Source organism: Harpegnathos saltator, unplaced genomic scaffold, assembly GCF_003227715.2.
Source record: "Harpegnathos saltator strain DR-91 unplaced genomic scaffold, Hsal_v8.6 scaffold255, whole genome shotgun sequence".
NCBI classification, from domain to species: Eukaryota; Metazoa; Arthropoda; class Insecta; order Hymenoptera; family Formicidae; genus Harpegnathos; species Harpegnathos saltator.
Genome location: NW_020230045.1, coordinates 1103434 through 1130000, shown reverse-complemented (window position 1 = coordinate 1130000; position 26567 = coordinate 1103434). Strand labels below are relative to the sequence as shown.

The following is a 26567-nucleotide window of genomic DNA, read 5'->3' as shown; positions in this document are numbered from 1 at the left end:
ACGAAACAATAAATATTTAGTCAAAGTGAGAATCGGTCGCGGAGCGCCCGATCGGCCGAGAAATCTCCACCGGAAAAATCGGAGAGACAGAGAAAGAGAGACGGACAGACCACCAGAAAGAGAGACAGACAGGCCGCGTGGAAAAAATACGCAACGACTGGATGAGTCCAGATGTAACGTCCGCGACGTTGTCGTCGTCGTCGTCGTTCCATCTGCTCGCGGCGATTAAAAGCATCGACTAATGGACGCGCGTGTTCTTCTCCGCCGATCGCTCGGAAGAGCCGCAGAGAGAAGGAAATCGCGGAACGACGCGCGGCACGGCCGGCTGCGGAGAAGAAGCGCGGTCCGCAGAATTTCGGGAGTTTCGGCTATAGCACTGTCCGCCTCCGCCTCCGCCGCGGCCGCCGCCGCCGCCGCCGCCGCCGCCGCCGCCGCCGCCGCCGTTGCACGCTGCGCTCTTCGCATGACGCACGTCGAAGATGCGAGCGTGCCGGGTGACTGTACTCTGGGTTCATCGTTCTCGGTTATGTAATGTTCGGCCGCGTACGTATGCTGCAAGCGCCTCGACGCGCTCTGCTCGTGGCGCTAGAGTTGCCGGACGGGAGAGAGAAGCGCGCGCGCGATATATCCAGCAGATACACTCCGTGCGCACCGAATCTCCTCGCTTCCGCGCGCGGGCGCACGCATGCGGCGACACGCACACACGCACACACGCGGACTCATCGCCGCGCGTCCCTCTCCCCTCGCCGCGTCCGCTCATCCACCCACGACACACATGACTCGCCGCGCTCTGCACACATCGGCACCGGGCTTTTTCCGTCGCATCGCTCTATAGGAGAGCACTCTCCGATTTCTCGGCTCCGCGGAAATTGCCGATCCGACTCCCGGGGGAACACCCGCCGCGGCGTCGCCGGCGTCCCCCCGGCTCGCGATTCTCGCTCGACGCTGTCGCGCGCGCGCGCGCGCGCGCGCGAGAGGAACTCGCTCGCAGCGGGTCCACCGTTGCTCGCGATAGGTCAAGGGCAGAGCTGGACTCCGGTGAACTTTCGATTTGTGCCGAAGGGCTCTCCGGAGAGGCATTTTCCGCCTGAATTCGACGCGGACACGCGAGTCGAGTGTGTGACGCAGTTTACTCGGCTGCGTCCTCTGGATATTGAAATAGATAGCGATCGCGGTCTGTCCGCGTCTGGCTGTTTGTCTGTCTGTCTGTCTGTCTGTCTGTCTGTCGCTGAACGCCGCTCTATCTACGCCATCACCGATAAGCCCGACGAGGAATTTGATCAAACTCCAATAGACAATGACGATAAACCTCGTGATTCGTGAGTTTGTCAATTCTTCGCGACGCGACACTTACGAGGGCGCAAAGTCCGACATTCCTCAAACGCGAGCGACTGCTGATACATTTCGAGGTTTCTCCGCGAGTTTTCCCTTCCCGCTGTGAGGGGGATGCTCGGGCCCATTAATTCGCTCGCAACAAATACAGTACTCTTGCGTCTTAAAGAAAGAAGACAAAAGCACTGAAGCAGACTCAAGATATTGTGCACACTGCGAGCACTGACGTCGCTCGCCTCGATGATGAACGCTGTTTGACCCTGCGTCGCCTAAAAAATAACCCTGTCACGGCGGATGTGTCTCCATAATAAAAATCTGCAAACTATGCTGCGTCGTCGTATGCCGATCTTAATCTGTCGCGAGCGCCGTCAATCGGGAACCCGACGAACGCTCGACGAGCGCGGTGAACGCGCGCTCCCGAGCAGACCGTGCGAATCGCGCTGTGAAATTCAGCTGTGTGAGGAAATCTGAGGGGCAGGAAATCTCCTGCTTCGATTCAAACCCCTCGTCGTTCGTCCGCCAGACGACGGACGGTCGTCGCAAGTGAAGTCGCACGAGCGAATCTCGAAGATCGTGCCGGTGTTCCCGCGACAGTTCGCGTAAATGAAAGCAGCAGGAGAGAGCCGTAAATGGAGGGAAGTCTGTCAGGATTCGGCGGGCCTACGTGGGGCGCGGACAGCACGAGTCCTCAGCCGACGGAAGGATCGAAATCGAGAGGATCCGCGCAGCCGCCCGCCGCCACCGGCAGCGCGATCCTCGACGAGCGTAGACTGCAAGCCAACTCGATACGAGGTAGATCCGCCGAACGCGATCGGAATAGAGCGACGATCGAGACTTACATAGCGAACGGCAGCCCGACGAGCGTATTAAGGGTAGCTTAATTAAGGGAAAATTACATGCCGAAGGCTGCCTTCAAGGCTATTTTTACGAATTTGCTTAACAGAAACGGTAAAATCAATGGACTTTAAATTTTCACAGCGTATTTATTAATGTTCAAAGTATAAAATAAATTTTATTGAATCATAAAAACCGATCCAATTTGTAATTTTAGATAAAAATGCAATCATCCGTTTGCGAGCTCTATGTTTGCTGTTGACATAATTCCGGGCCTCTCACTACCTCTCTGAAACCAAGAGATGAGAAAACTTTTTTTAAATATACGCTTGCCATTATAACTCTCGTATTGAAATGAAGGCAGTGAAGCTACGTTTGGAAAAATAATGTCTGTACAGAAAAAAGTATCGAGAATGAAACTTTTTTCAATTTGTAATCATTAAAAAATGAATATACAATAAAATATACAACTGTGTTCGAGGTAGAGGCGAAAACTACGTGTACTGCAGTACGTATGTCTGCTATATATTGTGTAAAAATTGCAAGTTATTCGGTTCAGTAGTTTTTGCGTAATCGTGTCGACAGTTTAAGAAAACGGTGTTTTCAGATAAACGTGTTTAAAGCTTTATGTGTGTACTTTCCATACAGATGGTAACAAATTTATTTTATTTATTTTATATATTGAACATCAATGAATACATTGCGAAAATTTCAAGTCCATTCTGCCGTTTTCTCTGTTAAAACAATTCGTAAAAATAACTTTGAAAACTGCTTGCTCCACATGTAATTCCCCCCTGCGACGTGCGAGACTCGATACGTGACGATAAGGTGTGTTCTTCCGCGAGCTCTCATGGACGATCAATTCGACATGGGATCCTGCCGAATTCATGTTCCTCGATTATCTTCATCAAGCATGATTGTGTACCAACAACGTCTTATTGTAGCTCATTAAACGGCTGGTCGCGTGGTTTTACAAAACAGCTCCTCGCACCAGGATTCACTATCCACCATTTTGTCCTTCGATAAACCACCAAGTGTTAAGATTCGTAGTAATTTCGCGAAATGAGAGCTTTCGAAGCGGGGAGAACACGGATGTGAAAACAGGCGCGCCCTCGTCAGTAGGTCACTGTAGACGCGCGCATGCACACGAGAGAGAGAAAGAGAGAGAGAGAGTATAACCCTCGAACTTGATGAGACTCGCGAAATAAAGGTGAAGGATTACGGGCGGGCAATAAAGCGACGGGGAGCTTTCCGCGCGGCGCGCGGCCATCCTGCTCCCTCCTGAGAGCTCATAATTGACGTGTTCGTTTCTTTTATGGTTGCAGCCCAAATCGAGATAATCCCGTGCAAGGTGTGCGGGGACAAGAGCAGCGGCGTGCATTACGGCGTGATCACCTGCGAGGGCTGCAAGGGCTTCTTCAGGCGGTCGCAGTCGTCAGTCGTCAACTATCAATGTCCGCGGAGCAAGAATTGTGTGGTCGACCGTGTAAACAGAAACCGGTGCCAGTACTGTCGGTTGCAAAAGTGCCTACGCCTCGGCATGTCAAGAGATGGTGAGTGCTTTCGACCTTTTGTCACCTTTCCGGTCTCGCACAGCAACCCCGTGGATTCTCTGAGCGAGAGGACGTGTACCGCGAGCCGCAGCCTCGGCCGATTCTCAAGTTGAAGGAACTGCTAGAGTCGCTCGTGAGTCGTGCGAAAATCGCCCGATGGGAATATTAAGAGATTACACATTCTCTATCATTGCTGCGCTATTCTTCCGCGGACTTGTTTAACGGACGGATCTCTCTTAGGCCCGATAAAGCTCGGACTCCCATTATTCGTTTATAGACAACGGCAGACAAGAGTCTGTCAGACCTCCGTCAGAGGTTTTTTTCAATTCGGATGATTGAGATGTGACGGGGTGATTGATTCCGATACAAAAGCACTGAGGATGCTTTTGACGAAGGATCGACGAACTCTCGTCTGCCGTCGCCTAGACGAATAATGAGAATCCAGACGAGGACGCGGTTTCGGACTCCTCTCATGTAAAAAAAAGAAAATATCTAGCTATGCTCAGCCAACGAATACGCAAAGAGATGATCACCCTGCTTCGTACTCGACTGAGAGGGCAGGAGGAAATCGAGTGATCTAAAGTCGTCTGCGTCTACGTCGGATCTGCGTGGATAACGCATCATTCTAAACAAAACCGCCGAGGGACGGTTGTAGGACGCGTGCGGGAACATATAGAATCGCAGCAGCGCATCAAAAAGTTGCTTAGTTTGTCGAAGAACTATCGCGACATGCGAGTAGCACCGATGCCCGATATTTATTCGACGCGGATAGCAATGCAATATAACCGAGTAATGGGACGAGGACAAAGTATGGAGGTCGCGGCGAAACGCGCAAATTCGACGCGATTATTTTCATTCGGTGCAATTACATTTTCGTCCATAATTCAAAGAAGCGCTCGAAATCTCGCGCGGGCCCAGAATAGGTTATCGGGTTGACTCTCCTGATAAGTTATATGTACGATCTCTTTTAAATCTATCCAATTATATTTCTTCAAATTTTTTTCCGCCATCAGTTTGAGCTTAAATGGAATATATTACAAGTTACGCGCGGTGTTACATCTGGAAATGTCCGCGCCTTAATTTTTTTATTCGCAATCTGGATGATCGCACTAATAATGAAGCAAGCGGCACGTAAATGAGTAATTAATCCATGGCACTTGGTTATTGCATGACGTAACCGAGCTACGCTCCGCTAGCGCGAGCGAGATCGAGCGTCCCGCGTAAAAAAAGGCTCGGAGAGAAACGTCGACGAGCGGATGACGAAGGCGGCTATATAAACGCGGATTGCTGCAAGAAGCTACGCGTGCCAAAGCCGGGGTGTACGACCCCTTATCAGGGATCCGTCTCCTCTCCCCCGGCGAGTCATCGCTGCACCTTATCGGACCAAGCCGCGAACTGTCTTCGGCGCGTTAAACCGCCGCGCGTTTGTGTACGCTGTCCGAAGCCTATTCTCGAAGGCGGCTGCGATATTAATAGACAAGGCCGTCAAGACGAATCGAGACGGGACGGAAGATGTGCCTCGTGGGTGGACGGATAAAGCCTATCGGCACGAAGCCGCTCGGAAACGCGATGATCGAGGTGGCAGTCCTAGACCTAGCGAACAAAGTCTCTCGCTCTGTATCGACTCTTCTTCCATTTCGCTCCGAGGCTCCCCCGCGACTTCATTGTCGCCGATGAACGTAACGAAGACACGCAACCGTCAAACTTCCATGGCTCTCTGCGTGTGTTGCGGATTTAGTTAGATGGAGGCGAATAGATGAATAATGAAGGCTGCTTCGGATCAAGCGTCATCCTGCCTCGCCCCCGCCTGCTTAAAACGAACTTTCATCTTTTAAATAATTCCCTTTTGATAGGATGAAAAACATCGAATTGAGATTAACGCGATATTTAATCACGAGAACTGAAATTTTCATGCCGATGGAATATTGAAGTCAATATATCGATCGTTTAAAGTTCATCGCGAAAAATGCGACATTAATCAGCGTGGATTTTGTTATTTTGATAAGGTTATATAAGCACAGGCTCTTTTTATACATTATTAATCGAATTTAAACGCGCGTTGGTGGAAGAATGGTAATGTATTCCGGATGAAATCCACCAATTTCGCTCTCTGTGCTGTTTTTATCGCGCCATTGGTGAAGCGAAGACATTAACGTTAAACACGTCGGTCTGTTCTCTACGCTGAGAAAGGTTAACTTCCAATTTGCGCGAAGTCTAACCGAATCACTTGCAAGTGAAAATTACCATTTTTCAAAGCGCCGGTGAAATTGACCAAGAACTTAAAACAGCACAGGGATAGAATAGCAGCTGCCGCGTTATTTACATATTTCGAAGCTTAGCGATTACGGAATTATCGTTTGCACAAGCCCGTATTTTGAAAACGAAACATGAGACGATGAAACCTCTTCTCGGAAAAATAACTTTCCGATTACGTCGAGGATTAATGGATTTCCGGTTTCTTCGAAATCCGCGGCAATAAAATCAGAGACGTAAATTTAATGAGAGAGAGAGAGAGAGAGAGAGAGAGAGAGAGAGAGAGAGAAAGATGAGAATAGAGCGAAAAGTCGCGCGAGTACACAATGGCAGAGAGACGATTTTAACTTCGGCGAGATGCCGATAAGAACGAGTGCGATACCGCCGCGATTCCGCCGGCGAGGACTAAAGGAGGAGGCGAAACCGAAAAACAAAAGAGATATATATATTTGTATCGTGTTTGCTGTGGTATCGCGACGAGAGATAATGAGCGGGGCAGATAGGATCGGTTTTCAAGCGAGAGGATCGATTTGATTATGACGAAATGATAAAATCGACGTCACTCGTTGCAACGTGGTGACGTATCGAAGCCGCATGCGCGTGCTGAGATACGTCCGAGATGCATCGTATACACACACGGGTGCGCATCGAGAAGGCGATGAACCGGATTCTTATCAATATATACGCGTACAGCAACACACCGCCGACATGTCGCGCGATTATCACGACAGATATACCCAGTGTCCTGTACGCAATATGAGTACATCACAACACTGACTTATATTCCAGCGTTTGATAGGTGTGCGCGACGGCATTTTTGACCTTCGCTCAACGCACGCACGTGTCGTTGACAAGAATGCAGGGCTTGAAAGTGCAACACTCCGATAGCGCAACTAATTAAAAGCCGGTCCTATTTTTAACTCAAGTAGGACGCCTTGTTGTACGCAGAACGCATCGAAGACAATCCGACCGGCGCGGCGCGGCGGCGATGCACAATCGTTGTATTTTGATCGAACGCGTGCGCGAAACAAAAGAGAAGATTCGCGAAAAGTCTACGACTCGCGAATCTTCTCGATGCTCGGCAAACGATCGGTCCCGGAATAGCTTTCGCTGAACGGCGTGTTACGCGCGCAGTGCCGAAATGTTCGGCATTGTTACGTCACGAGACGAAGTTTCGCGTTAGCGTCATCGATCGCGCAAATTTGTTCCGCTCCCGTCGATCCCGTCGAGCTTCTCCACACCGTTCGACAAATAAAACCCCGACCCAGCTAGCAGAGCGAGGCATAAATTTTATATTCGCCGTTCTATTTTTGTAGTCCCCGTGATTGTTACTTCCGCGAATCTAAATCGAGCGACGAGCGATTAAAAAGCTCGGCGAACGTCGCGTATTACAATCGGCGCCGGCGGTTTACGCCGATTAGTCGGCAGAAAGAAAGAAGCTGCTCGTTCAACGCGATCGCCTATCGTTTTTGATAAAACGATACTGTTATCGTGCTTTCGCGCGGTCGAGTGTTCGCTACCCGTTCGCTCGCTCTTATAAATAATGGCGTAACAATTAGCGCTTATATATTCTATATTTCGCCTTTATTGGCGTGAATGATATCAGCCGAAACGAATTGCGGCACTTTGTCGCGTTCAATGGGAACAAATTATTCAGCGAACGAGTAATCGCCGTGAAGATGTAATCTTCGCAACAACCTTTACAATTAGACGTTATCGGTTGTCGCACACATATGTGAAGCAATTTCTTGGCAAAGTGAATCGAACTTTTCGACTGGCTCGGTCACGGCGCTTCGTGTCGTTACATGTTTCAGCGCGCGCCAACTTAATTGGCGGTGTTTAGTGCAGGCTGCTTCCGCGATAAATAATTTCGCGCGGCACTGGGCGAGAGCGACGTGGAGCGTCTTGCACGGCTCGAGCGATATTCAGTCGCGATATATTCAGGCCCGACCGCAATTTCCTGCTTTTCGGCGGCCGATTATCAGGCACGGGGCTTTTTTATCCGGCCACGGGTAAATAACTTCGTGGCCGGTGGGTGATTCGGCCTAGCTCGCTTGAAATTACTCGCTGTGTTCGCGGGCAGCATAATAAATGATTAATCGATGGAAAGCGCCGGCTGTATAATTTAAAAGTAGCGCGCGTCGCCGATAAGAACGCTAATTATGATGACGGTACATCACGCGGCCGATTTCGGCGGGATCTTCTGTTATTACCGCGGGTTCGTCGCTAATTAATCAAGCTCCCTAACGTTTTCATTTAGCCGGCTCGAACGAGGCGGCGAAAAAAATGTCGTTTCCGTTTCGCGGCTAATGTCACGTTTCCAGTGCTCGCGGCAGAAAGAGCGCGCGCAATTCGGCTGAAGCGAGCCCGAGAGTCAGAGAAACTGCGCTTTTAAGGGAAATTAAAGCGGTGAAAAATATATTTATCTGATATTTTAATCCGAATGTGACCCAAGTAAACGGTTGAGATTTTACATTTTAGCACTCTTGAGAGAAGGGGAGACTCTTTAGCCTAGTTGAAAAACCGTACAAATTAGAATCTTCAATTTATCCCTCACTCGTGCGCGCGTCTCAAACTCGCGAGCGTCCGAAATGCGAGTCCTGTATGCGTAAAAGTAATTACGCCGCAATTGCAATTACACAATCGCGATCACACTCGTGATTTAAACGCTTCAGGCTGTTCAATCACGCGCTCCTACGTACGACCGTACGACGAATCGACTGAATCATCGTATCTCGAAACTTACTCACCTTATGTCGCTCATGCGATCGAGATGCGAATCCGAGTTTCGCGCGAGGGCCCGTTTGCGCCGCGAGGAGAAAAATTCAGACGCTCTCCCGGAGCGGAGAGAAGCAAGAGGTGTTCGATGCCGAGAGAGAGAGAGGCTCGACCGATCCGTTCGTCTCGGACATTTCACAGATTTAGTATCGCTTTATTTACTCCCACCCCACCCCCCCCTCCTCCCGCCTGCCAGCGAGCGATAAGCAACGAGCGAACGCACATCGGCCACGGCTCGGTTCGGCGCGTGCACGCGCGCGCGCGCGCGTACGCAGAATGCCAGAAAGTGCATCGTAAGCTACCGGTCGGTCGGTGCACATACTCTTCCTGTTGCCATCTCCGTCTCTTTCTCGCTCCTTCCTTCTCTTTTTCATCTCTCGTTCTCTCGCTCTCTCGCTTTATCCGCGTTCGGTCGATCACCCTCCGCGCTTTCTCTCCCCGCTCTCCGCGCCGGGCCCTCCGCGCGATAGCGCTTCGGTTAACCGCTGACGTCGCTATCCCGCTTATCATCCCCTCGGCCTCCCCTGCCCCTTCGCCGCTCCCCGTCGTCCGAACCCCGTCGGCCACCCCTGCTGACACGCACACACGTGACTGCACGCATGCGACATGATACGGGATGACCCGAGAATGTATATTAAAATCGCGGAGACGGGAGACAACGTGGCCGAAAAATTCTTCCCACCGGCTGGCTGGCCGACTGACGGAGGAGGAGAAAAGTAATAAGGACGCGCGGTTTCGACGTTTCGCACTCTCGCGCCGTTTCCTTCCACGCGATGAATGCGGAAAAATGTTGCTCGAAAGAATCACGATATATTAAGAATTTTATTCGCAAAAATAATCGTTATCGCGCAACACGCTTTTCATCTCCATTTCTACGCTTTGAGATCCTCCTCCCGGTCTTTTCTTTTCGTCAAATTTAAGGTGAAAAGCTCGAACCCCCCCTCCTCCTCCTCCTCCTTCCCCCGCCCCCGAGGAGATGTGCAATGTGCAAAATTTCTTCTTATAATGAAAAGTTCAATTTCCGAGAAACGCCTCTCTCTCTCTCTCTCTCTCTCTCTCTCTCTCTCTCTCTCTTCGTGCCTCCGCATGGATGAGAATTAAATTCTCTCAAAGAGCTACGGAAAAGAATGAAACACCCCGGTTAGGTTGGTACTTATGTAATAACCTTGTAGCCTTAACCGCGCATGCGAGAAATGTCAGTGGTGCCGCCGAAAAAGGTCAGACCTTGAGGAGCCTCGAGTCTGCTCTCGTCGGGAGACGTTTAGGGAGATGCGAGATCGGGCATGACTCGGATTCCGATAATCCTGGATTACGTGTAACCACCGTTGCACCGGATTATCACAAATTTGCGCCAAAGTCTTACATCGTGCGTGTTACATTCGCATGCGAAATTCTTCGGTCGACTCGCAGTTCCTCGGTTCCTCCTCGAGAAGAATTTATCCAGACGCGTTACCTCTCCTCGCTGAATTTTTACAATTAATATTAAACATCAGCGAGCGATTTCAGCCGTCAGGCATAACAATCAAGCACAAATATGTGTCGGGTAGATTAATTAAACGTAAATTAATTCAACGTAAAATTAGCCGAGAACATGTAAAAATGAAATTACCGAGGAAAAAGCCGTATAATTAACTAAATGCAACAAATATTCGGTCGACATCTCCGTCGCTCGATCTCCCGAACTTGCGCGACGGCGGCGGTCCTTTGTTTCCCAAGCGTTAATATCCGACCGCCGACGCTGCCGTCGGACGCCGCAGAATGTCCATTTCGAAGAAGACCGACTTCACCTCGGTGAAAAGAGAAACGTCACTGCGCGAAGTAGCTTATACGCCGCATAAACTTACGGCTACCCTGAACAGCGTGTTGTGCTCTCTCGGAGCAGCACGCGCACACCCGAGCTATAGTTCGCGCGTTCGTGACGTCACCGGGTGGGTGCGTCTCGACCAGACCGGCGATAGCGTCGCCGAAGAAGACGAGGAGGACGCGGCCGCGCGAGGCTCTTCCGCGTTCCTCGCCGAGCCTTCTTCGCGGCGGAGAGGAAGGGACCGCGACCGACTCGAGGGGGGGGGGAGGACCGGTCGAGAGGGACCGAGGGTGGGAGGGGAGGATCGCGTGCGACTTGATCTCGATCGATCCACGGAACAGCCGTTAGATTTTATCGCCTCGCGACGAGGCGTCTTCGTCGTCGTTGTCGTCGACCACGTTGTCTCGCGTATATCTGATCTCTATGCTCGCCGTAATTGTCCATAATGAGTCCGTAAAAATGGGAAGAGAGGAGGAAGAGGAAGAGAAACGGGGCGAGGAGAGAGAAAGAGAGAGGGGAAGAGGAGAGCGCGTTCAGCTCGCGCTGATGCGCCGTTTGGTCGCACGCACGCACGCACGCACGCACGCACGCACGCACGCATGCATGCACGCTTCGTCTTGCCGGAGACGGCAGTCGCGCGGAATAACAGCGGAATTTGTCGTGTACGTAAACGCGTTCGCGCGCGGTAAGTGGCGAATGATAACGAGGTTCGATCTCCGCAATCGATCTGGTTGCAAGGTTGCGTAAGAAATTCGCGCGCACGCGGCACGTGAGGTCGTTTTCAAAGGGTCGAAGGCCCTCTCGGGAGGTTGTTGTTGCCGGATATTCGCGCTTCGTCGGATTCGACGTCCAATTTCGGCTGATCGGACGAAAAGTCGCGCGAAGTCGCGCCTCGCGAAACGATTATACGTCTCCGCTATCGCGCGTCTCGACGGAAGTTTCGAACGCTATCGGCGAAGTATATCGAGCAATTATGTGCGTGAAATTGTAATACGCGATTGTATCTCCCAGCGCGCTCTCTAAGCGCTCTACGGTCGGTCAAGTCGAAGCGATAAGGCGGGGCGAATAAATCGCCATTAACGTCGAGCCGATTCCATCTTAACGAGCCCGGTGTGTGATCTGCTTTGTTTACAGCCGTTAAGTTCGGGCGCATGTCGAAGAAGCAACGGGAGAAGGTCGAGGATGAGGTCAGATTCCACAGGGCGCAACTGAGGGCGGCCTCGGAGACGGCGCCGGACAGCAGCGTGTACGAGCATCAAACTCCGAGTAGCTCGGATCAACACCACCCCTACAATGGCGGGTAAGCGGGAGGGCGCGGGAGGGCGCGAGAACTCAAAGTGAAACCGAGAGAGTGCGACGTTGGACGGAGATCCCCAATTAACTTCGAGTTTAACGTTTCTCCGCCGCGCCGGATAGTTCTCCGTCTCAGCTCCGTCTCAGCTCCGTCTCAGCTCCGATTATTAATCGGTCGCTGTAACTTGACGATCGAGCCGATCCAGAATTACAGGCTAATCGCGGTGTCTCGACTCGGAATCACTTTGCTTTTGCAAGGAACAAGTAAATCGATCAAACGGTCGGGGGAAACGCGCGCGTTTCCGCGCGAAAGTCGCCTCTCTCCGAGAGATTAAAGGCGAGACGCGAAACGCGAGGACGCGAGTTTGAGCTTGGCTTTTAACGAATGAATTTGCATTTACCTTCGCGAGGCGCGAGGCTAATCAAAGTGCCCGATGCGCCGCGGCTCTCTCTTTTGAGACGCTTCGCATCGGATGGAACGTTCGCTCGTACATTTCTATGGAGCCGCTAACTTGCTAAGAGCATCTTGACGTGTACCTCTACCTATCTAATCGTTCTCGCGATGTAAACCTGAATACACGAACATCTCCTCCTTCGCCGCCGTCGTCACTGCCGTCGTCGTCATCGTTATCATCAGCGTCGTCTCGTCTCGTCTCGCCGACGGCGGCGGCGGCGGCGGCGGCGGCGACGGCAGCGGCGCCTCCTCGTCAACGAACGACTCACGCGGGCCTGTCATTTGCCCCCTGACAGCTACACGTACGGCGGTAGCGAGTACGCGTCGTCGGGCCCCGGCACCGGCGGTTATACGAATTACAATCACCAGGCGATGACGAATTACGAGCTTAGCGCCGACTACGTCGACAGCACGACGACCTACGATCCCAGGCCGACGCAGACGCAGGTCGCGGACACCGTCGCGCCCGACACACCCTCGGCAGTCACCGCGACCGGGGTGCTGCCCAGCGTGGTCACCACCGGTGAGTATTCTTTTTCCATTTATTCCAAACTTGGGCGCGCACGCTTCGAGCACGCGCGAGCGACTCCTCCCGCGCGTTGCGCGAGAAACGCGCGTGAACGCGCGAGACCTTCAATCGCGCGTGAAGGGCGCGAATGATGGAGGACGAAATGTGGAAGGATCTTGCCAGGGAGGAGTGAGGGATAGATAGGCGTTTCGTTCTCATCACGTTCAGCGCTTGCTCAATATCGAATAAAGCTTCACTCGAGCTTGAGTCTTTGCCTCCGAATAGAGTTCGATCCCCCTGAACCCCCGGCTTGAGGTTTCATCGACGTTGGTAGGAATGGGCATCGTTCGGTTGATTTGCATTTCCGTTGTCGTTGTCACGTAGAGAACAGGAATTTTTCATCGTCTCTGAAACGCGCGTCTTTTAGAGCTGCTGCTGCTGCTGTTGCTGCTGCTGCTGCTGCTGCTGCTGTTTCGGCTGCTAATAGTCAAGAAACAGGACGATCGCTTCGGTACAATGTCATCGGAGGATCCTCGATACTATATACCGAGGACTAGAGATTACGGGATTTTGGTCGAACAGAATTTCACGGATGATATCCCGAGGCAAAAACCTATGTCATACAAATGCTCAAAAGATAGGCGTAGCATTTGTAGCATTCGTTCATTTCGTAATATATTAGAAAAGCCACTGCTCCAAAAGCTACTTTTTGAACAAATACAACTTTAGAGCACTTATGAGTGCTCAAAATTCTACTTTCTTGTCCAAAATTTCATGCTCCACGTGCTCTATGTGCTCCATATGCTGCTGATAATAAAAGTTACAAATGCTCCTTGTGCTCAAAATTTTGGTATCGCACATTTCGTTCCCGAGGAGGAGAAGAGCCAGAACAATACAGCCAAGTTTATATTTTTACTTATATGCTGTTCTATTGAAGCTAGAGATACCACATTTACAAAAAGGAAGTAGTAATAATTAATTAAAATTTTTTTTAATATTTGATAAATGTGGTAGTTCCTACTTAATAGAATAGATAGACATAAGCAAAAATATTAAACTCGACTGTATTTTCTAGCCTTCCCTCCTCGAGAATGAAAGATTTATTGTGTGTAATAATGAATTGCTCAGTTGAAGTTTTTAAATGATAAATTTATTTATTGTAAAATATTTTATAATAAGAACAAATTTTATTACATAGTGTGATATGTGTTTTGATTCTCTTTATCAATATAATTTATGTTCAATTCTGGATTCGAAAATTGAGAAATAGACATAAATGATGATTGTTCATAATTATTGAAAACCGATGATTGCTGTGTAAATTCTTTGAAACATTGAGCAATAAAGTTTTTAAATTATGGATTATCGAATGACATCTGAGACGGTCCCAAAGGGTTTGAAAAAGAAATCAAATTTGAGTTGTGGTATGGGAGCGATCGTGTCTGAAAATTTAAATTTGTTGGAGTTAGCTGGTCATTTTGATTCCAAGATACTGATGACGGTGTGAGAATGGGAAGAGGTTGAGGTGTAGATGTAAAACGTTCTGTAATCGGTGTATTATTCTGAGACGCTGATAATGAAGGAATTGAATCGAGTTGAAGTGGTTGGTCACGTGAGGAACTCTGCTGCTGTGGAAGTAAATCACTTCTACTGCGGTCTGAATCATTTTTTTCAGTACTTGAAAAATGAAAAATCAAGTAGAATAGAAATATATATATATATGTATGTATATATGTATGTATGTATGTACGTATTTATGTAGAATCTACAAAAGAAATATAAATTAAAATTTAATTTGTAAAACTGAAACCAAATAAAATGTAAAATACAAAATCTTAAATAAAATATTAATTCTTTATTAATCTTTTTAACGAGGAGCATTTTGAGCATTTATAACTAAGGTAGCATTTAGAGCATTCATCTCTTTTTCCGCGAAAGAGCTCTTGTATGACATAATGCTACGAAATATGACAAGGAGCATTTGGATGACACGTCTGACAGCAACTTATGAGCTGATTATGACTTGGAGCATTGAAAATATGACGCGGAGCATTCGCAAATATAAAAGAACAATGGAATTGAGCATGTATCGCATTTAATAATGACTCGTGTGACTTCGATTTTTGCCTCGGGATATAAAGAAGCGCTTCACCGCTTGTTCGCCGGTCGATCTCGACTTAACTTCGCTCTAACGGAATTCTAAATTGTGTAGCTCAGTTACAAGGGTATTTAATGAGAAAAGTTGCAGAGTTATGAGAAAAACAGATGCCCAATCAAATTTCCATTAAGAATGAAATTTCAAGTCGTTCGGAAGACTCTCGAAGAAACAAGGGACGATAGTTTTAGAAACACCCTGCGCATAATCCAGTCTCCTTCTTCTTTTATATCTCCGGTAAACGAATTTGTTTTTAATGTCGGAAACGTCGGATTTATTCGTGAATTCATGACACGAACAATTTTATCGAAATATTGATATTTGAATTAGGGATTAATAGAGATATTAATAGCGGCTTACCGCGGTCTGTAGCCGAAGGATATACACAAAAAGATATGAAATACATTATTTAAAAATCACTCTGACGAGGGGTTGACCTCATTTGACGCTTGAATCTTTTGCGCTTCGATCATCATCATTATTTCATATAAATGCTCTTAAAGTGTTCATTTCGCTTCGCGGCGATAAAGCGATAAAATTGGAAACAACGGGCAGATTTTCGTAAATTATTGATACATACTTTCGTTTGCGTACATACATCTACAATTTGTCACCTAAATGTCTGTGCTATTTTTCCTACCATCGATCTGCCGCGCGACGCGCAAAGAATAAAATTGAAACGAGCGCACTCGCATTACGTAAGAAATGATTTTAATAAGTACGCGCTAAATTGGGAGTGCAATCTTGTGGGCGCGACTGTTAGGTTCTCGCTTCGTAACCGGCTAAATGCATTCCGGAGCACTGTCATTAACCCGCAGTTAATTGCGTTCGTGTCTTTAATATCGCCAGACCTCCTTCCATCCCACGTCCTTGTCATCGATAATGATTTCCCAGGCGAAACCGCAAATATTCCTCGCACTTTATTGCGCGGCGTACTCTCCTCTCCGCAATAGCGACGTAAAAAAGAGAATTCTCTCTCTCTCTCTCTCTTTCTCTACGAGAGAAATTTTTTTCCTTATCTTACACCTTTGCGCGTTCGGGGAGATTAAATCTTACAATTATAAGAAGCGAAGGAAGAAGGCTAAAGTATATATATCGTACATAATTCTGTGGCGTACACGGAGAGAAAAATGTTCGGTCGAATGAAGCGATGTTTTGATGAGATACGAACGATACAAAAATTCCGGTTGAAAATGTCGAAAGTCCGTGGAAATTAATCAGAAATCTTGACCTTTCAGACCTTTCTGAATTCTGATAACTCGAACCGGAATCTCTCTGTATTGTTCGTTTTCGTCCGCAAGTTGTTTCATTCAACCAAACATTTTTCTCCGTGTGTGTGTCTCGCTACACCGACACGATTAGCTCCCATTTTGCGAACGTCACGGAGATATATCCTGAAGAAAATTTCACGCGATTGATTCATGCACGTCCCTACGGACAATTCTAGTTTGCGCGCGAAGGTTTTCCAGCATATTTTGCATAACTATAAATACAGCGCGATTTACATAACCGGAGCCAAAATGATCTCGATAAATACATACATTAGAGACTTGTCACGAAGATTTCCATGCGTTAATTCCAGCTGATCGAGCGATACATTATTAAATCGTGAGATTCGGCTTGATTGAAAATTTGTTACAAAACGCACGTGGATGTGTTTGTGCGATATATATGCCGCAAGGCATAGGGATAATTATTTCATCTTGACGGGGTCGGCGCGGGGGGGAATAAACGTCGTCGTAACATTTAAACGTAATGCCACGTACATTTCACACAGATCTGCCGATGACATATGCCACGGTGGCACTTATCTTTTTATTTATTGAGGGACTCGCGTTTTCTTTTTCCATGCTTGCTCAGTCGAGACGAAGCTCTGTGTGTGAAGCTCGGCAGATGCTTCGGTAATAGTTTGAATCCAGTTCAATCGTCCATAGACGCGGAGCTCGTTTTTATCGTGTAGAGCGCCCCGTATAGAATTACCTGCTCTATTAAGAGTCTTTCACAGTTACATCTGATTCTTCGCGGGGAAAAAAAAGGAACGTCGTTGAGTCAACAGAACTGGTCAACACACGTACAGCCGTGCCGTAATTGGAGTAAATCTTCTTGATTCAACAGCAATATACCATGAAAGCCGACACTCGAGTTATTAAAGCGGTGTGCGGTGTTTAATCGTAAAAGCGACGTCGCCATTGAATCAAGAAGATCCGCTCCAATTACAGCGCTGTTGATCAATTCCATCGATTCTTTCCCCGTGCACTTGAGCAACTCTGTATCCGGCGACGACGGATTAACTGCCAAAGACCTGCGACTCGACATTCGGGATCTGTCGCAGCTCGACAAACAGAAGCAGAGCCCCGAGATCTCCGCCAAGCGGGAGGCTCCACGCGTCTCCTCTTTTCCGAAATAATGAAACACTCCTCCCTCGTAGGAGCGTTCCTCGCACACGCAGGCAGAGAGTCTATCTTGCGGAGATCCCGGTTTCTCCAGACAGGATAAATCCGAGGGGACATGCACAGTTCGCTCGTTGATAAGAGACGGTTGAAGCTCAGACATAAAATCGTCATTGCATTCAGCACTGCTATTCTCCCGCGACCTTCGTCTCAGAGGGCTCCCTCGGAGAACGGTGTCCCGGACACGTGTCTGGATACTCAGCCGGGCTTTAAGATAGACTCTACGCGTGCGCGCTCGGCTGAAATATTTAGACCTATTCGGCCCAACCTATTCGAGACCAATTCAAGCCCTCGTGAACTTTGACTTTTCGGCGCATCAGGGAAGTCTCTGTCCGCCTCGACGACCGGCAACGGCGCGGGGGGTGGCGGTACCGGCGGCGGCGGCGGCGGCGGCGGCGGCGGTGGCGGCGGCGGTGGCGGCGGCGGAGGCGGAGGCGGAGGCGGTGGTGGTAGCGGTGGCGGCGGCGGTGGTGGTAACGGTGGTGGTGGTAACGGTGGTGGCGGTGCTGGTAGCGGTAGTGGTAGTGGTAGCGGCGGCGGTGGCGGTTCCGCCGCGGCCGTCGCCGCCGGGGCAGCTGGAGGCGGAGGCGGTAGCGGCGGCGGCAGCGGCTCGCTTAGCGGCGGCGGGATCGTCGCCGTGAAGCAGGAGACCAGCGTCGAGCTCGCCGGTCTGGGCCACGGCTCGTACACGATGGTCGACTCGACGACTTTCCTGAGCAGCCAACAGCAGAGGGTCAGCAACCCATCTGAGGACGACGAAGTGCCGAGTGCGCCCAGTATGTCCCATGCGAGATGTGAGGTTGCGTTTGTGTCCCTTTGCACGTGGCATGCGCTCGTGGTGTAAAACCACCCCTCGGCTGATACCTCGCTTAAGCGCCTGGTGGCCCAAGTTTTGTTTCGGGTGGTTCCGGAGGACCGAGGGGTAAATCGGAGGAGGAACATCGGGGATCGGACCGGATCGGAGATTGTGGTGAAACTGAGGACCGGGGGGGGGATGTTCTCCGGCGGGACTTCCTCCTTCTCTTTTTTTTTTCTCTTCTTTTTCTTTCTTTTCTTTTGGTCTCGATGCATGCTTCGCAAACGTTTCTCTTACGACGATGACGGCGCGAAAGAGATGCTCGAGGAGCAGCGTGGACGTCTTTACGAAACGTAAATGCCGCGCGTCTGTGGGAAACCGTCGGAGTACTTTTATTAAAGCGCTCTTTCTCTCTTCCTTCCTCTCTTTCTCTGTTTTCTCTCTCGGAGAAGCGTGATGACGGTGAATATTCATATCACACGTAATTTTGAAAAAAATTTCGCGAGAGGCAGTCTGGAATATATATCTCGTTGAAATCGTCGTACTGGTTTACGCAACACGTTCTTCTCGTCGAAGTGATATTCGAGTATAACACCGTAGTATCATACACTTAAATATAAACATGTCCGAAAAAAAAATGCATAATTCGGTCGGTAAAATGCAGCGCCACTTGGAGAGACGGTGTAACGCGATAAAATTATTACATTGCAGTATTTTAATAGAATCTTGAGAAAAAGGGAGAATTTGCTAGCAAAATTCATTAATCAACGCGCGGTGAGTAGCGCGCGCGACTTATGAAAGCGCGTCTTATGAAAAATTCATAAACGGTTATTCAAAAATGGAAATTACTCGCTCTTTTATGTGTTACAAGCTATGCCGCCGACTCTGCTCGCTCGCTAACGCGATAAAATTATTCTAAGTGTTTTAGCGTGTGTGTTTGAATGCACGGTAAAAAAAACACACACACACACATACACACAGATCGGTCCTCCGCAGCTTCGCCCGGAAACTCGAATGTCGCGTCACGCGACACGTTGTATGTACACATTAGTTCGAAACGATATATATATATGTATATACATATATACACACATATATATATATATATTCTTTCACGCTTTGAATTCATCGCGTGCTTTTTACAATCGCACTCGCGGAGCGAAATTGTAAAATTTTGCATTCATGAGTCTTCTCATTGTTCTTCTCGCGCATGCGTATATTACTGGCTTTACGTGCGAATCCGCGGATTTCTCATCATGGAACTTCATACCGTAAGATCTTGCCGATTTCTGCAAGATTCCGCAAAATATACGTCTCACTTGCAATATTGCAATATCGGATATCTTTCCGCAGAAGGAAGCAAAGGAAAAATAACTCGTACGATAAACATAGGGAGATAATTCACCTAGTAATTACGTAAAACAGCTGGCGCGACGATTACGCAAAAATGTTTCGCCCAAGGAGTTAACATGAACCGCACGCTTGTACTGCGCCCTTCTTCATCATGCTTGAAATCTTCTCGAGGTCCTGGTTGGCTGAATAAATTCTTTCTCGTTTTGCTATTTTTTTCTCTCTTTCTTTCTCTCTCTCTCTCTCTCTCTCTCTCTCTCTCGCCCTGCTTTTTTCTTTCTCTCTTTTTCTTATATCAAACACGTCGCGCCGAGTGAACGAATTACGAGCGGGAAATCCGCTGTGGAACTTCGCAGATCCTGCACAGATCAGCGAGCTTCTCTCGAAGACGATAGCGGACGCGCACGCGAGGACGTGCCTGGTGTCGACGGAACAGATCCAGGAGTCCTTCCGGAAGCCCCAAGACCTCTCCAGATTGATCTATTACAAGAACATGGCGCACGAGCAGCTCTGGCTGGAGTGCGCCCAGAAACTGACCACCGTCATCCAGCAGATCATCGAGTTCGCCAAAATGGTTCCCGGATTCATGAAGCTCTCGCAGGACGACCAGATCGTTTTATTAAAAGCCGGTACGTAAAAGCTTCTCGCACTCCCCCGCTCCCCCCTGCACACACTACGGTCTCCCCCGAAAGAGTCGATAGTAAATCGCTTTGTCGTTCTTTTACGCGCGCGCTCCTCGAAACGCCTCGAAGAGCTTTCGCGAGAAAACGCATTTCAACTCCGCAGATTAATTATTCTGTTTTTGATCCTTGAATGGCACAGGTACGTATATAATCGCATTATCCTATTGCTCATTTAATCCTTGGCATACTCTAGCGCAACCCATTGGACTCGATTTTAGGTTTTGAGATTTCTCCCTGAGCAGACTTTTGAGCGATTTTAATTATTCATAAGGGTCAATATTTCACGAGGTTTTTGTCCTTTCTTAGAGATCTTACGAAAAGCAAAGAAGATATGCGCTGATTTCTTTGTAAACGAAATAAATCAATCCTCACAAATTTTTTATACACACTGCGCTGCCACACCGAGGATTGGCAAAAATATCGCGAGCGACTTCACGTTTCTCTAACGTGAAAATCGATATTCTCTCTCGATTCGCATTCTCTCGATTATCACTTTCCGACATTCTCACGTTTCATCGAAAATTTGACTCGATATCGGAAGTTTCGCAAAAAGTTCATCGATCTCATTTCTTTCGTTGCGTTGGCCAATCAATGAATAACAACACCGTAGCCGCAACAGCAAGCGTATTCGCTACTGTCTCTCGTTTCGTTCGCGTGGCAAAGATAACGCGTCCGTCTCGGTCTTTCGACGGGCTTAGATAAGCGAACACGTTGAAGAAGAAGAAGAAGAAGAAGGAGACGTTGCGCGCCGTGTATGCTGATATCCTATTAAAATGTGACAGGTTCCTTCGAGTTGGCTGTGCTACGAATGAGCAGGTACCTAGATCTCCAGCAGAACTTCGTCCTGTACGGCGATGCCCTGCTGCCGCAGGATGCGTTTTACACGACGGATACAGCGGAAATGAAGCTTGTTTCCTGCGTGTTCGAGCTGGCCAGAAGCGTAGCCGAACTGAAGCTCACCGAAACCGAGTTGGCGCTCTATAGCGCGGCTGTTCTACTTAGCCCTGGTGAGTGACGCGAAAGAGAAAGAGAGAGAGAGAGAGGGGGGGAGGAGGGCAGGGACGAGAACATACGTACCGCACGGGGGTGCCCACATCCCCGCGCTGGATGGAACTTTCTAAAATTATAATGAAGAAACGCAACGCGGCATCTCACGCCTGAAATCTCGGTGCACGATCCGACACTCGCGCTATAAGTACCGCCTTACTTGCCGACGTTAAGGTTTTTCTTCTTCTTTTTCTCTTTTCAGAAACACTTTCAAAACTTTCAGAAACGTAAAGTCCAATTTACCGTATTTATAGCGGGTGTCCCACTTTCACCGCGTTATTTTACAGCAGCAAATTCTCCGGTCAATTTGGCAAAGTTCTTCCCCGGCGAGAACGTTGAGGGAGGCGCTCATTTTTCGCGCGGTTGTTCAATTTTTCACATTCCCTATCACCGCGGCTAAGCGCCAAATTAAAATTTCATCGCGAGCGAATTGAACTCCTCCCGCGTGAGATGAAAAGTGTAATATCTTGACGTGCGTTCGACCGCCTGAGATCTAATTCGCCAAGGTTCTTCCTCGATCGCCCGTAATTCGGAGATTATCAGTGCCTCGACATTTCCGTCGATGGAAATCCAACGTCGAATCGGTCGACAAATCTGTCGGATTAAAAATTCACGCAAGGTGCGCGAGGTGTGTGTAAACATATATTTAAACATTATATGTAAACATATATTTAATTACAATTTAATTACAAGTTTTACGTGATCAAGCGCTGCGAATACAATGTCCACGTTTGCACCGCACTAAAGTCGAGCCTCGAGCTGCGAAACGAAATTCAAAGTCGAACTTCGCGCACGCGCCCGTTGTCCGAGATCGTATCAGCTGGCGTTATCTCATATTTCTACTCCCCCCGCGGTTACGCAAGCGGCGTGCTTGAGGGTTCACTGACTTTACACGGCACCTTGCGTAACAATCCACAGATCGGCCGGGACTGAAGGGCCTGGCGGAGATCACGAGGCTGTCGCAAGCGGTGATCAGGGCGCTGAGGTCGGAGCTCGAACGGAACCACGTGACGCCGATCAAGGGCGACGTGACCGTGTGCGACGCGATCCTCGCCAAGATACCGCAGCTGCGGGAGATCTCGCTGCTACACATGGACGCACTGGCGAAGTTCAAACGGTCGCAGCCGCATCTCGAGTTCCCGGCCCTCCACAAGGAGCTCTTCAGCGTCGACAGCTGAACGAGCGACGCGGCGCGGAGCGTCGTCCCGGCGCTACCGAGCGGACAGGAACGCGAGTAGCGTCGCGGACCTTGCTCGGTCAAGGTGAGTCCGACCGTCCCGGAAGAGAAAGAGAGAGAGAGAGAGAGAGAGAGAGAGAGAGAGAGAGAGGGAGAGCAAATGAAAGAAAAAAGAAAGACATATACCGATGGATTTCGCGGCCCCGGGGAAGCGGAAGTACAGCGTGCGACGCTTCCTAGGAAGAATCCTCGAGAGCCGGCGAGAACGATCTCGATATGACGAAGAGGGCGAGCGTGACGGATCGATCGATCGACCGTGTGGGTCGGAGATCGGTCTCTCTTCGCGAAGCGATCGGACGAGGTTGTTGCCGGTGCTGGCAACGCGAATCACGGCAGTCACTCATGTTTGCGTTTAGCCGGTTCGACCACGAGTCCGCGGAGACGATCGGAGACTCGCGGCTTCAGCGCGAGTACTTTTAAGACGATTTATACCGCACCGGCCGCTCGGAGAGGCGAGGGGAACGACGATGTCGGCTAATGCCTGTCCGGATCTCTAGAGTTTAATGTTGCGTTACTTTTGACCCGAGTAATGGATATCACGACCGACCCTTTGATTCCCATCCAATCATTTCGTCTTGTCGAGTTTTTGAATTGTTTTCATTCCGGAATCTTTAATCGAAGCGTTAAGACGCGTTTTTTACTTTCTGAACATTGAATTTTAACCCTTTAACCGCTACGGTCGAGATAACTCGAGTGTGGAAAAAAATGGCGGCCTTGCTACGATCGAGTTTACTCGATTTGGACTTTCAATGTGTGTGATATTGCGTGTGGTATTTTTTTTTTAATTTTTTTTAATTTAATTTAAAAATATGAATTTTTAAAAACCTGGATCATTAGCAAATTATAAAATATTTTATAATTGTAAAAATAACTCAGCAAAGAGGGTCATACCGGTCATTTAATGTCTCAGCAGTTAAAGGGTTAATCAAATCGCGAATCATCTGTGGACTGTAAGCGGACACGGAAGAAATCGTTGAATCAAAGTCACCTTAATCGATAAACAATTGATTCGAAAGTACAAAATATATGAAATGACATAAATATTTGCCAAAAGTCATCAGTATCTTTAATCGTTTCTTTCAGCATGAAACGCAAATGTTAGGAAAATTTCTCGTTTTACGTATAATCATGTGGGTGCATTATTAAGGAGGAATTTGATATATATATTATATTTAATATTACATTTTAATATTTAATGTTACATTTTCGATTCGTCAATATTGTTTCTATAAGAGTTATAAATGGCCGGCCGTCTGACATCGCCGTTTACAAAATCGCTCGTCCGAGTAGCGACATATTGAACATTCGGGAGTTCTGCATCGTTATATTGTATATATACATTCTCCTCACTGTTTACACACACAAGAAACACGCATGAACGTATGCACATACACGTACACGTACACGTACACACATATACATTGCACGGAAGTAGGAACGAGCGAGTCTCGAGACAAATGGTGACAATGAATGGAACTCCCGATTGTGTACGTGTTTACAAATCTTTTTACGATGTTTGATTCGCGTGCGACGAACACGACGTAACAAAACGGCAAACAAGATGCCAGTTTTAACCCTCCGACGATGAACTACATGCTGATTAGTCAGAGTTATCGTTTTCAAGAAAGTTGGAAAAAAATCCTCGATGTACCTTTTCATTTGCAAAAATAAAATAATAACTACAAAAATAAAATAATGCGAGAGATAAAGAGGAACTCGGTTAAAATTGGATATAAAAGTCACTTCAATTTTACGAATCAACGATCGTATTTTATTAATTATTTTAAGTTGACAGTAAGTTTTTAACAAAATGACTGCTACGAAAAATAATAAACGAGTCAAACTCGTCAGTTATCGTTGGAAGGATTAAAAGCGGCGAGATAGAAAATATTAAGTTTTGTAAATATGCTTGTACGGTTACCAACAACCTGATCCGAAAGCAGATCGCTTCTCTGTTTCTCTTTCGGAAACGTCCTCGATTCTACAAAAAGGCGATAAAAATAAGTCTTGTGTCTGATAGCAAATTTTTACAATTCGTAATAACTACGTCAAATTCCATCCTTCTATTTTCTTTTCCCTAATCGGCTCTTTGTTGCACAAACGTTACATTTTCTGAATGCCTTTTTAACTAACGAATTTTTTACTTCGGGGAATCAATATCGCCAATGGACGTCTTGAACGAGAAATCAAACTGTAGTAACGACGAATGAATGGGATTTCAAATGGGAGGCTGAATTGAATTTTTAATAAAAAATCGTGGCTAGAGGGGCCTTTTTGGAATTTTTATCAATTCTACACTAATCTACTCTATCAATCTCGACGAAACGTTGAAGAGGAGTTATTCGCTAACTACGATGTTTTGTATGGAGTGGAAACTTTTTTAATCCGAAAATCCGATTCTCACTCCGGCTCCCATTCATTGGCGGTTACTGTGAATCGGATGGTTCGTATTCCGAACGATCAGCCTACCGGATAGCGTATGCGGTTTATCTGAGTTCGCTAACGAGCACATTGTACAACACGTTAACTTATTTGTTTTTTTCTTTCTTTCGTTGCTAATATCTCGTTAATATTTCTCTTTTCGTTTTAAATTTAAACGTTAGGCTCCTCCTAGGTATGCGTCTAAGTATATCTTAAGATACGTCTCGTTCGTAATGAGCGTAAAGATCATAGTCGATAATTCGTACAAATACGTATGTTTATTTCTGGTACGTCGACACGAGTGAAAACTTTATCGCTGAATAAATGGATCTTAAAATTACGAAAGATGTTCCAAAGAGATACACACCGATGGCGGAATCTTTCCAAATTCATACGTCGAAATTTCTGTCGACAAGAATTTGCATGTCTCAGTGACGAAATTGCATTTAACTAATTCTAAGATCTAGGAGTAATTCGTCTTTAATTTTATACAAATTTAAATCTTACTAATTCGTACATGTAGAATTTATAGGCGGCAATATATGACGGAATCTTGCTTCTTATTTAATTTAACTATATGTACATATTTTTATTATCGCGATAGAAATTTCAAATTAGAATAGAAGATAACAATTTCGACAACAAGGAATGTTTCGAAATCTCGGAGACCTTTAATCGAAATTTCTCGGGATTAATTTTTACTGCTCTTGCGCCTTTTTGGGACATCTTTGCATTTCTCGCTCGCCAACGCATCATGAAATTATGTTAAATATCTAGCTTGCCGCATCTATTGTTATATTATATCGGATCGAGGTGTTGTTGAGCAAATTAGCGCGTCCCGATCCCTTCGGATCGGAATGTTCGGCCTTTCCGTCAAAATTGCACGTCCGGTAGGCTCTCAAGCATACGTCACGATGTCACGATTGTCTTGAGACAGTAAAAGTGTCGAGTGTTCGAGAGACAACCTATTGGTTGGCCGTGTCGGTTCTCGGTCGAGTGATTCTTCCTAGGAAATGTCGTGACAACGCTGAAGGTAAATTTAGGCAAATAGGAAAATTAATAACGCGAGGGTAAAATCACGCGAGGGGTAAAAAGAAACGCATCGAGCTGACTACAGCGCCGGTGTATGGTCTTGCCGATTGTCGACAGCAATTTTTGGAAATTTTTACAGCGTAATTACGCAGCGAAAATTTCGCGACTTAACTTTTCACGTTCGACACTTGTTCGCCGGCTGGGAAGCTAAGAAAGTCGAGCATAATTTCCGCGATATAATCGCGGTATTATTTTTTGCTTCCCAGTCGAAGAAAGTGCATAACGATCCGTATAATTCACTAATAATAAATTAACCGTGCAAGAGAGTGGCAGTTCGCCGCAATTTTAATTTCGTCTCGTTTTCTGTCGAGTTTCGAATTAGCGTCACTCTTCGTCGCACATATTCCACGTGGAAATTTGGATGAATTTTTAGATAATTGTGTCACACACACGCACACACACATACATATACACACACATACACACACACACACACACACACACACACTGTCACGCGTGTAACACCTCAAACACGAGAAACGGATATATATTACCTACGCAAGGATACATGTTACTTAGTCATTGCT

At 47.5% G+C, this 26567-nt stretch overlaps 1 protein-coding gene across 9 annotated transcripts in view; it reads left to right on the top strand.

The window, feature by feature from the left end:
- Hr3 (nuclear hormone receptor 3 ROR-beta) overlaps positions 1 to 26567 on the top strand; it is a 111964-nt gene that overhangs the window by 83053 nt on the left and 2344 nt on the right. For 6 of the 9 annotated variants that reach the window (XM_011155641.3, XM_011155644.3, XM_025299242.1 and 3 more), the window contains 6 exons: positions 3492 to 3719; positions 11689 to 11854; positions 12598 to 12824; positions 19917 to 20189; positions 21026 to 21250; positions 22209 to 22552. In XM_011155641.3, the coding sequence (XP_011153943.2) occupies positions 3492 to 3719; positions 11689 to 11854; positions 12598 to 12824; positions 19917 to 20189; positions 21026 to 21250; positions 22209 to 22468 (1379 nt within the window). In that variant the 3' untranslated portion in view covers positions 22469 to 22552. Of the gene's footprint in view, positions 1 to 1501; positions 2125 to 3491; positions 3720 to 11688; positions 11855 to 12597; positions 12825 to 17734; positions 17780 to 17848; positions 18209 to 19916; positions 20190 to 21025; positions 21251 to 22208; positions 26202 to 26567 lie in introns of those variants that run through there. The other 3 variants (XM_025299243.1, XM_025299239.1, XM_025299238.1) reach the window with 3 other exon arrangements.